At 37.7% G+C, this 12,294-nt stretch overlaps 1 protein-coding gene across 1 annotated transcript in view; it reads left to right on the plus strand.

Moving 5' to 3' along the window:
- Positions 1-12,294, plus strand: part of ABCA3 (ATP binding cassette subfamily A member 3) — a 79,753-nt gene that overhangs the window by 47,434 nt on the left and 20,025 nt on the right. The window contains exons 16-23 of the mRNA XM_044657170.1: positions 755-853; positions 3,630-3,816; positions 3,931-4,234; positions 4,865-5,138; positions 5,324-5,528; positions 8,481-8,700; positions 9,335-9,493; positions 10,218-10,390. Coding sequence (XP_044513105.1) covers positions 755-853; positions 3,630-3,816; positions 3,931-4,234; positions 4,865-5,138; positions 5,324-5,528; positions 8,481-8,700; positions 9,335-9,493; positions 10,218-10,390 — 1,621 coding nt within the window. The remainder of the gene's footprint in view (positions 1-754; positions 854-3,629; positions 3,817-3,930; positions 4,235-4,864; positions 5,139-5,323; positions 5,529-8,480; positions 8,701-9,334; positions 9,494-10,217; positions 10,391-12,294) is intronic.

Below are 12,294 nucleotides of genomic sequence, written 5' to 3' on the forward strand. Positions count from 1 at the left end.
TCTAGTTATGTTATTAAAATTTAACAAAACTAGACCAGAAACAAAGTAGGTGCATATAATAATAAATATATAAATAATAAATAAATATGATGATGATGATAACTAGAATCTGTATAGCTACTATGTGGCACTATGTGAAACACTTATCTCATCTTATTCTCACAACAACCCAGACAGGAGATGCAATTATTATCTCCATTTTACAGCTGTAAAAACTTAGACAAGTTAAATGGCTTACCTAAGGACTTAAAACTAGTAAAACGTCTCAGGCTAGATTTGAACTCGGGGTTTTTTGACTCCAAGTTCAATGCTAAAACACCTAGCTGTCTTAGGCAAGGAATGACTGAATAGATTATGATATACAAAATGTAATAGAATATAACTACAATGAGAATTGATAGTTTTGAAGAATTCAAAGAAGCACAAGAATACACATATAAAGTGATACAGAGTAAAGAAAGCAGAATGAAAAAAAAATTATACATGCTGACAAAATAACATGCAGCAAATTCATGCTATGCATATACCCAGAAAAATTGAAAAGGATGGTACAGTTATTGCTTTATTAAAGCTGATATGCCTTTTGGAATGGAGCTAGCAGTTGTTAAGTAATGAGGAAAAAATATAGTCTTGGGTTTGTTTTAGTTTACTTATATGCTTATTTTTCTTATATAGCTTGCATACTTTTTTCCATGTATTTTTTTAAAGGATATCCAAACTGGTCATTTTCATTCTATTCCCTTCTTCCTTATAGGTTTGAAACTCTATTTACTGAATTGGAACTGAAACAGAAAGAGCTAGGTATTGCCAGCTATGGGGCATCTGTTACCACCATGGAAGAAGTCTTTCTTAGGTAAGTATTTAACTCTGAGCTTTGTTGTTATGATCACTTAAGAGTTTAGAAGTATTGATGGGGCAGCTAGGTAGCACAGCGGATAGAGTGCCAGGCCTAAAATCCAGAGTACCTGGATTCAAATCTGGCCTCAGACACTCCTAGTTGTGAGACACTGGGCAAATCATTTAGCCCCAATTATCTAGCATTTACCCATCATCTGCTTTGAACTGATAATTAGAATTAATTCTAAGACAGAAGGTAAGGGTTAAAAAAAAAGTAGTAGTATTGGTGGTTGAAAGACTGGAGGGAGAATTATTACTTTTAAATGTATTCTAAAATGTCTATCTCTGCAAAAGAGAAAGGTAAATTGATTTAGGAAGTCAAAATACTAATAATGCCTAAGGTTAAAATATGCATCATTTCCCTTAGGTTTATTCTAGATACTATTATGAATATTATATAATATGACAGTTTTGCCAGGAAAAGGTACATGAAGAATGTTTTCCAGTCCAGATTTTCTCTAGGTGAATACTTAGAAGAATTAATAACTTAATAACTGACATTTAGTTCTCCCAGAATTATTATGCCAGATAAGAAATTCTTTGCTAACATAACTAGAGAATTCTCACACTGTTTCAGACATCTGCAACAGGTTGCAATTTAGAATACACTGGATACCAGTAGTCAGAAGGCCTGAGTTCTGGTGTAAATTTAATCACTTAATAGCCATACCACTTCAGCCATTTTAACCTCTTTGAATTTGTCTGAAATGGCAATAAGAATAACTCCTTTGCCCCCCTCCTTGTAAAAACTGATAAATACTATATAAATATTAGGCTGATCCTCTAATGTATATTGAGATTAACTTGGTTAAACCCCTGTTGCTGCTTCCAAGCCGAGTTTTCTACATTAGTGAACAAAATGAGGACTGAAAATGTCAGACTGAGTAAATATATTTTTAATAGCGAGGTTTCTTATAGAAAGGTGATAGAAGCCAGACAACAAGAGCAAAAATGATCTGATCTATTTTCATGTTTTCTCCCAGGCTATCCACCATGCCTGAAATAATCCCCCTCTGCCTCTTGGAATCCCTGGGGTTCTTTGTTTGTTTATTTGTTTGTTTGTTTTTTAAAAGAATTAGCTCAAGGAGCAACTAGGTGGCTCAGTGGAATAGAAAACTAGATCTAGAGGCCTAGGTTCAATCTGGCCTCAGACACTTCCTAACTGTTTTGACCCTGGGCAAGTCACTTAACTCCAATTGCTGAGCCCTTACCGCTTTTCTGTCTTGGAACCAATGCTCTGTATTGATTTTAAGACAAAAAGTAAGAGTTTTCAGTTCAAGTATCACATTCTGTATAAGAAACCTGGAGAGTAGAAAGTGGCCATGTTGTGAAGAGCTTTTTAATGCCTAACAATGAAATTTATATATGATCCTAAGCACTGGTGTTTTTTTTTGAGAATGGGGATGATATGGATTTTCACTTTAGGAAAATCAATTTAATAACTGAATGGACTAAAGTAAAGACTTGAGCCAGGAAGACCAAATAAAAAGTTCTTGCAGGAGTTCAGATGTTACATAATGAGGGCAAGAACCAAGGTGGCCAATAGAGAGAAAGAGACATGTGTGAGGGGTTATAGAGATGGAAATTAAAAGGTTTGGCAATTAATTGGGTATATGAAGTGAGTGAGAATGAGTTGGGGATAACACTAAGATTTCAAATCTGGAAAACTGGAAGGATAATGATGCCCCTGACAGAAATAAGGAAATTCAGAGGTGTAAGTGTGGATATCTCACATAGATTTAAACATGTTAAATTTGAGCTATCAAGGGAACATCTAGTTTTAATGACCAGTAGACAATTCATAATGTGAGACTGCAGCTAAGAAGATGGACTACAGTTGGATATATTAAATCTCACCTTTGTAAATCTCTCAAATACATTCCCTTTTCTCCTTTGGTACTGACAATCACCTTGGTGTAGGCCCTCATCCTGTGGGTGGACTACTGTTAATACATTAATGGTTGGTCTGCCTATCACAAGTTTCCCCATTTCAGTCTGTTCTCTCCTCAATTGCCAATTTAATTTTCCTAAAGAGCAACTCCAACCATGCTACTCCCTTGCTCAGTGATCTCCAGTGATCAAATACAAAAGCTACTCTGGCTTTCAAAACCCTTCATATAAAGTCCAACTGCTCCCTCCAGCTTTCAGTTCCACTTTTTACCTCCATTGCCACATATTCTTTGACCCAATGATACCAAGTTCCTTGTTTTCCTTGAATAAGAGACTCCATTTCCTACTTCCAGGCATTTTCACTGATTGACCCCAACTGCCAGAAAGCTCTCCCTCATCATCTCTACCTATTGGCTCTTCTAGCTTCTTTCAAGCCTCAGTTTAAATCCCACCTTCTACAGGAAGCCTTTCCTGATTCCCCTTCATTCTAGTGCCTTTCTCACTGTTGATTATTTCCAATTTATCCTATATATCATTTGTTTGTACATAGTCCTTCCCCTATTAGACTTCGAGCTATCTTTTGCCTCTTTTTGTATCTTCAATACTTAACACATAGAGTAGGCACTTAACAAGGGTTTATTAACTGACTGGATACATAGATTAGGGAGTTATAGAAAGAAGTCCACACTAGTAGTTTGAGATACCACCCTTTTTTTCTTCTTTCTCTTTGTTCAGTAGAAGTGCTGAATAACCTTTTCAATATGATATTTTTCACATTGACCAAATTCAATTGACTTTTATCTGTATTTATAATAAAAATGTCTTGTACTTTTTTGATTCAGAGTTGGCAAGCTTGTAGATTCAAGTATGGATATCCAAGCCATACAACTTCCTGCCTTGCAGTACCAGCATGAAAGACGGGCAAGTGACTGGGCCATGGATAACAACCTCAGTGGAATAATGGACCTCACTGACAGCATTGGAGCCTTAATCAAGGAAGATTGTACTTCCATCAAATTTAACGCCAGGGTGAGCATTCTTACTTGGGACTGTACGCCTGGCAAGTTCAGGAAAGATATGTGACCCAATATGCTTACCTCTGTTTAACCATATAACTCCAGGTCCATCATCTCTTTCTTCTAGTTCTACCTTCATTGCCAGCAGTTCTATGCCATGTTCACAAAGAAGGCTTTGTACAGCTGGCGCAACTGGAAGATCCTGGTGGCGCAGATCCTTGTGCCTCTGACTTGCATCACATTAGCTCTCATGGCCATCAACTACTCCTCAGCCATTCGAGATGACCCCATCTTACAACTAACCTTGGATCAATATGGTCAGACAGTTGTGCCCTTTTCCATTTATGGAACCTCCAAACTGGATCAGCAGCTTTCAGAACGCTTTAAAGATATGCTGCAGGCTGAGAAACAGGTCCCCCGGGAGGTGTTAGGTGAGTGCTGCTGGTAGGTGAAGACCTGTCTGCCAGGAAATGAGCTTGTGAGAAGTATGACATCATCATCCAGCACACTGGCTTTCAGAGTGGTACAGCACTGGCCAATAGCAGCAGCCTTATTTCACATTTTTCTCCTTTGATACTTCACCCTCCAATAATTTGTGGAACTTAGTATTCTGGGAACATGTCCCATTACTTCTCAGCTTTCTACCCTTGTTTATACTATTCTCTAGACATGGAATGTTGGCCCATCCCAGCCACTCCCGTCACACACAGCAAACCTACTGATACTTAAAGATCCTGTCCTAATGCCTTCTCTCCTCCAGGAAATTTTCCCCAGTTCTTCCCAACAGAAAGTATCTTTCCTCAGAACCCTAGTAGCACTTGATACTTTTTGTATTGTCTATATTCTGGCTATTATAATCTGGTGAATACCTCTTTCCCCTCTCCACATACACATACACTCCTAACTTGTAAGTTCTTTAAGAGCAGAAACTATTTCTAATATATTGTTGTATCTCCTTCAGTACTTAATATAAAGCTTCACATTTGGTAGGTGCTTAATAAATATCTTTTGAATTAAATTCAATAAATTCATGTGGCTTTCTTGTTACTTAACCACCCAAGGTGATTTGGAAGAGTTCCTGATTTTTAGGGCCTCAGTAGAAGGTGAAGGCTTTAATGAACGATGCCTTGTGGCAGCTTCCTTCAAAGATGTCAGAGACCAAACAGTTATCACTGCTCTATTCAACAACCAAGCCTACCACTCTCCTGCCACTGCTCTGGCCATCGTGGACAATATTCTGTTCAAGCTACTTTCTGGCCCCAGTGCTTCCATTACTGTCTCTAACTACCCTCAACCTCGAGGTGCCAGCCAGACCACAACAGAACAAGCCGATGAGTAAGTGAATGAACCTTGGTTTCACCAAGGATTGAGGCTTTCATTCCATGAGCATCTCCCCCTGCCCAGCTGGTTTAATTTTTTGTTAGCAGGTCATGTTCTGGAATATAGCTGCAAAATAAATTGCTCTTTTCTTTTAGTCAGAAGTATTGAGAGTTCTCCTCTACCCATTCCATCTCTTGCAGAGGCCACACAGGATTTCATCTAGCTCTTAATTTGCTCTTCAGCATGGCTTTCTTAGCCAGTACATTTTCCATCCTGGCAGTCATTGAGAGAGACATGAAGGCAAAGCATATCCAGTTTGTCAGTGGAGTCTATGTCATTCATTTTTGGCTTTCTGCCCTGCTGTGGGATCTCCTTACCTTCCTTGTCTCCTGTTCACTGCTGCTGGTGAGTGTTGGTTAATGTGTCAGTTGGGACCCACCATTATAGGAGATTCACTTTTGCTTATTTTTTTCCTCTTTCAGTGTTTTATTTGATGTTTCTTTCTTTTTTGAATATGACTCTTACTTCCCAATGACTACCCTTCAAATAGAATTTTCCTTTGTAACAAATAAGTATAGTCCTACATATTATTAACAAAGTCTAGCATCAAGAGATAGAAAGAGAAATTCCATTTAAAAAACTATAGATGATATAAAATATCTAGGGGTTTACCTGCCAAAACAAACCCAAGAACTAAATGAACACAATTACAAAATGCTTTTCACACAGATAAAGTCAGAACTATGTAATTGGGGGGAAGCTGGGTAACTCAGTGGATTGAGAGTCAGGCCTAGAGACGGGAGGTCCTAGGCTCAAAGCCAGCCTTAAACACTTCCCAGCTCCCCATTGCCCACCCTTACCACTCTTCCATCTATGAGCCAATACACAGAAGTTAAGGGTTTAAAAAAAAAAGAACTATGTAATTGGAAAAACATTAGTTGCTTGAGGGTAGGCCAAGCCAACATAATAAAAATGACAGTTCTACCTAAACTAATCTATCTAGTAAGTGACAAACCAATCAAACTACCAAAAAAGAATTTCAGAGAGCAAGACAAAATAATAACAAATTTCATTTGGAAGAACTAAAGGTCAACACTATCAAGGGACTTAATGGGGAAAAAAAAAGTAAAAGATGTCCTAGCTGTTACCAGATCTCAAACTATATTATAAAGCAGTAGTAATCAGAACAATCTGGTATTGGCTAAGAGATAGAGTGGTGGACCAGTAGAATAGGTTAGGTACACAATACACAGTAGAAAATGACTAGTAATCTAGTATTTGATAAACCCAAAGATCCAGATTTCTGTGATAAGAACTTAAAAATTGCTGGGAAAACTAGAAAACATTATGACAAAAATTAGATATGGATCCACATCTTCAACTGTATACCAAGGCAAGGTCAAAGTGGACACATAATTTAGACATAAAGGGTACTACTATAAAGAGATTAGGGAAGCATTGAATAATTTACCTGTTGAGTCTGTGGATAAGAGAAAAATTAATGACTACACTAGAGATAGAGAGAATTATGAGATATAAAATAAAATTATTTTGGCTACATTAAATTAAAGGTTTTATACACAAACAAAACCAATACAACCAGGATTAAAAAGGAAACAGAAAACTGGGCCCAGGGGGGCAATTTTACGGCAAGTATCTCTAATGACAAAGGCCTCATTTCTTATACATAGGGAACATAATCAGGTTTATAAGAATATTCCTCAATCTATGATTGACCAAAGGATTATGAACAGGCATTTTTCAGAAGAAGACATCAAAGCTATCCATAGTCATATGAAAAAATGCTCTAAATCAGTATTGATTAGAGAAATGCAAATGAAAACAAGTCTGAGGTACCACCTCACATCTATAAGATTGCTAATATGACAGAAAAGGAAAATGATGAATGTCGAAGGGAATGTGAGGAAATCAGGACACTAATGCACTATTGGTGGAGGTATAAATTGATCCACTACTGGATCTGTATCCCATAGAGACTTTTTTAAAGAGGGGGGAAGGACCCATTTGTGCAAAAGTATTTATAGCAGATCTTTTTGTGGTGACAAAAAATTGGAAACTGAGGGATGTCCATCAATTGGGGAATGGCTAAACAGGTGGTGTATGATTGTAATGTAATGCCATTGTTCTAAAAGAAATGATGAGCAAAAGGGTTTCAGAAAAATCCTGAAAGATCTACATGAACTGACACAAAGTGAGATGAGAAGAACCATGAGAACATTATACACAGCAACAGCAATATTGTACAGTGAACAACTATGAATGACTTAGCTATTCCCAGCAACACAGTGATACAAGACAATTCCAAAGGGTTTATGATGAAAAATGCCGTCCACCTGCAGAGAAAGAACTGGTGATATTTGAAAGCAGTTCAAAGCAGTTCTTCATTTTATTTTCCTTGTGGGTGTTTTTTTAAGTATCTTTTCTCACAACATTCCAAATATGGTAATGTTTGTACAGTAGTAGCACATGTATACCCAATAGCAAATTACTTGCCATCTCAGGAGGAGAGAAGAAAAAGAAGGGAGGGAAGAGAATTGTGGAACTCAAAATGTTAGAAAACGAATTCCAAAAATTGTTTTTATATGTATGAGGGAAAAATAAGACATTACCAGCAGTTTAAAAAATAAACTAATTAAAATTTAAAAACAAATTAAGGTCAATAAATCCATACCTTGGCCATATTCTTCATTTTACACCTATAGTCCATCACCTTCCTGCCACAAAATAGCAAATTTGTGTCACCTTCAGCCCTCTCAGGTCCCTACTAGATAATGTATTAGTCAGAGTTCCAAAATCATTCAGTATTATTTTCCTTTGTACTATTGTGGTCATTGTGTACATTGTTCTGGTTCTTCTTTGGAGTTTCTCCTTTGACAATTGGTATCCAGGCACTAAATCCATCCAAGGAACATGATGGTGGAGGAAGCAAAATTAGACACTCTTTGCCTCAGTTTCCTAGGATCTACAGAAAACAGTAATCTTCTCTTGGCCTCCATTCTTCTATGTTTGGTCTGTCCAGACTGGCATCACTAGGGCATCCTCACAAGGTGGAGCATCCCTCCTCTGCCTTTTTTTCCAAAGAGGAGAAGGAATGTCCTCTAATCGGGAAAAAGGTGACTCGTTGTCTTTAAACTGCTTTAATAGAGCATGAGCACATGTGTTTTATTGCTGAAGTGTCCTTTTTATGGGAAATTAGGAGTTCTATATCTATTTTTAAGAGTATTTGAAATAGCACTTCACTATTTCTTCTTACTACTGTTATGACTTTATTTCTTTGTCCTTTTGTCATCCTTTTCGCCCCATCTCCCTTCTAAATATGATGTCTCTGTGACCTAGGTGGTGTTCAGAGCCTTTAATGTGGAAGTTTTCACCCAGGATAACCACCTTGCAGATGCTCTGATGATCTTAATGCTTTATGGTTGGTCCATCATTCCTCTTATGTACCTGATGAGCTTCTTTTTTTCTGGAGCTGCAGCTGCCTACACCAGACTTAGCATATTCAACATCCTCTCAGGCCTTGCCACCTTTCTTATCATCAGCATCTTGCGCATGCCAGGTAGGGTACACTGAATCTGTCATCATCCCTCCCTACTAATAGACACATGATGATCCCTTCTCCAAATAATGAGACTGATGAGAAGTGAGTTCAAGAATAGGAACCATCATTAAATAGACAATTTCTGAAATATCAAGGTAAGTCTTTGTTTTTCACAAATGTTTTAGTCATTTGTTACAACTAAACAGACATGCTGACTTCAAGTTAGAAAAATCAGCTATTTTTGTATAGCTGCCTTGTCATATCTTTTTTCCATCTTGATATCACATAACTTTGGGAAACCATCTTGGGTTAGTATTTGGTGAAATTGTTGGTATTTCCTCCCTGACAACTTGTTTTAACTAGTTTGAGAAAGTTCAAGGGAATCCAGGAACATACCCAGTGCTTTTAAGCCCCAGGAAAAAAGATAATTTTTTTTACTTCTGGGCCTGAAGTAAGGAAGATACAAAGATGAGTAGTTTGGTAACCTCAGCCCCAAAATTCCCAAAGTAACACAGTTGTTTTCAAATGGAGTGATAGGAAAGGAATGCAGAGAATTTCTGTGATTTAAGGGTTATTCAACTAGCCTAATTTTGCTGCCCTGGAGAAAGATGGATTTGCTGCATAATGAACTAACCTATCATTTCCATTGCAGGACTCAAATTGTTGCAACTTTCTAAAACCTTAGATATGGTTTTCCTGGCATTGCCCAGTCACAGCCTAGGAATGTCTATAAGCAACTTTTTTGAAAACTTTGAGACCAAGAAATACTGCACATCTTCTGAGATTGCAGCCCATAACTGCAAGAAATTTAGTAAGTATCCCGAATTTCCCCTAGCCCCTGTTTTAGCAGTTCCTTTTTTTGCCACTTTTAATACTTAAAAGCAGACAGAATAATGTTCATTGATCCTTGTTGCTAGAGATGACTTGGCTGCATTTGGGTTTTCTGAACCCACACCCACAAGCCATGGCCCCAAGTGACTTGGAGACCCACCTCTGTGGTATCCCTATAACTGTAGTTTCTAGTATAACAGTAACTCATAAATAAACTGATGATAGTTTTAGGCTCCATATACACATGGTGGAAAATCTGTAATTCAGACTTATAACTTTAGGATACCTGGAAACAACAGAGCAGAAGGCAGTTTGATATGAATGAAACCAGTAGTGTAATGGTGGAGAAGAGGGAAAGGAAGCACAGGGCTTCTTCCCTTCCCAGGAACCTAGTTAACATTGGCTGCAGTTCAGGTAGGTTGGGGCCTTTTTCTAAACATTTACCTCTTCCCCAAACCTTTCATGGCATGGCCACACTGAGTTGCTACAGGGCAGAGAATCTAAGGTTAATAGGAAGCTGAATTAGTCAAATTGTGGGGAAAATGGCATGGCCTTCCTAGGCCTCTCAAAGACATAAGGGTCTCTTTGGGGGTTATTATGAAGAGAGTGACAGGGAGGCTTTTTCCATAGTTAAGTAAAAGGGAAGAGAGAAGCCATAGCACTCCCGCATTTTAAATGAACACATATCCTTTTACCATCTCCAGATATTAAATACCAAGAGAATTTCTTTGCATGGAAAGCTCCTGGGATTGGGAAATACATGACTTCTATGGCTGTTTCTGGCTTTGTTTTCCTCATTCTTCTATTCCTCATTGAAACTAACCTCCTCTGGAGACTGAGAACTTTGGTCAGCGGCATCTTCAGGACACGGAATTGGGTGAGATTTTACTCCTGTTCAGCTTTAGACTAAATAAAAGATAGATCTATCCGTCTTTCTTAAAGAAAAAATAAATAAATTTAATTCAGATCCAGCCAACCCATCATCACTTTGTCCCTGTAGCCATGAATATTGCATTACTTCTTCCAGTCTGAAAATAAAGGTTGGCCAAGGACCTGATTTCAGACACCATTTTCCATGACAGTCTTATTTGGAATCAATAGAATATCTACAAGGTCTGGTGAATAGTACACAAGATATTATTTTTAAACATTAACAAAGTGCTATTGCAGAAAAACAGATGTAATTTCCACTAGACCAGAAAAATGAATCTCAGGACCCTAGAAGTTCTCTGAAGAGAAGGTGAAGGAATCTGTCTCATCCCTTTGAGCAAACTCACTCATTCTCATGTGTTCTTGTGCTCCCTCTTTTGCTGAGTAGTTGGCATTATGAGTAGTTTAATAATGCTTGGTATTGGAATTTGGCAAAATGGATAAGTGAGTAGTGACCAAGCCCTGTTCCCTGCACCATGTCATAAAAGGGGTAAAAAAAATACATCAAATGAAAAGAAAAAAATGGAAAAGAAAGAAATCCTCATAGGAAAACTGGTAGACCAAAAATGTGAAGTAAGAATGAAAAAAAAAAAGCAAATAAATACTACAGGGTAAAAGAAAGCAAGAAGAAAATAATAGTAGGAAAGAATAAGAAATCCTAAGAGATAGCACTATTTATGGGATTTTTTAAAAACCACTAAAAATATAGGGGGAGAAAGGCCTTTCCTTATTAAGCTCAAAAGTATATATCAAAAACAAAAACTTAGCATTATTTGTAGTGGAGAAACACTTCAAACTTTTCCCTAGGATCAGGGGTAAAGCAAGAATACTTCTTGTCTTCACTTTTATTTACTGTAAATGCTATCTATGGTAATTAGAGAAGAAAAAAGATATTGAGGAGTGAAAATGGGTAAAGAGAAGGCAGAAGTATCTTTTTCACCTGTTGCTATTTTGCCTTGCTCCATCTTAACAGATTACATCTGCCATCTGCCTTCTCTGTTCTTACTTTACTGAGAAAACCAAGACCATCTCTTATGAGCTCCCTACTCCATACTTCAAAACATTCCTACATCATCCCTCATTCTTTCCTTCTTTGCTCCAGTCTCTAAGAAAAAAAAGTTGTTCTTTTTGTTAGTCATCTCCCCTACTTGTGCCCTTGATTCCATCCCCTTCTGCCTTCTCCTGAAATTTGTCTCCCTAAGTGTTCCTTTTCATTTTCTCATCTTCAGTGTCTTCTTATCCCCTGGTTCCTTCCCTGCTACTTATTGTAAGATTTAAAATTAATATACAATATCTCCAAGTATTATATTTAATAAGATTTATTAGTAATAACTAAAATTAAGAAGCTAGAGTAAAAAGGCAACTAACCAAGCCATGGTAGCAGGAAAGGAGAGCAAGAGATGAGAGGCAAGAGGCAGAGTTACAGCCAACTACATACAAAGAGTGACCAGGCAAAGTGGTGGAGAGATTAAAAGGAATTCTGGGAAATACTAAAGGAATTCTGGGGAACATTGTTCAAAGGTACAAAATTTCTACTTACACATTACAAAAACTCATGTTGCCCCCTTCTTGAAAGAAAGAAAGGGAAAGAGAGAGAGGGAGAAGGGAAAGGGGGAGGGAGAAAAGAAGGAAGGAAGGAAGGAAGGAAGGAAGGAAGGAAGGAAGGAAGGAAGGAAGGAAGGAAGGAAGGAAGGAAGGAAGGAAGGAAGGAAGGAAGGAAGGAAAGCCTTCTCTTGATTGTCTTTAATTCTTTCTCTCTTTTAAAGTCAAACTCTCAGAAAGAGTCACATACATCCCTTATCTACATTTAATCACTTCCTCTTCACTTCTCACCAGTTTGCCTCCTAGCTT

Source organism: Gracilinanus agilis, chromosome 1 (genome assembly GCF_016433145.1).
Source record: "Gracilinanus agilis isolate LMUSP501 chromosome 1, AgileGrace, whole genome shotgun sequence".
NCBI classification, from domain to species: Eukaryota; Metazoa; Chordata; class Mammalia; order Didelphimorphia; family Didelphidae; genus Gracilinanus; species Gracilinanus agilis.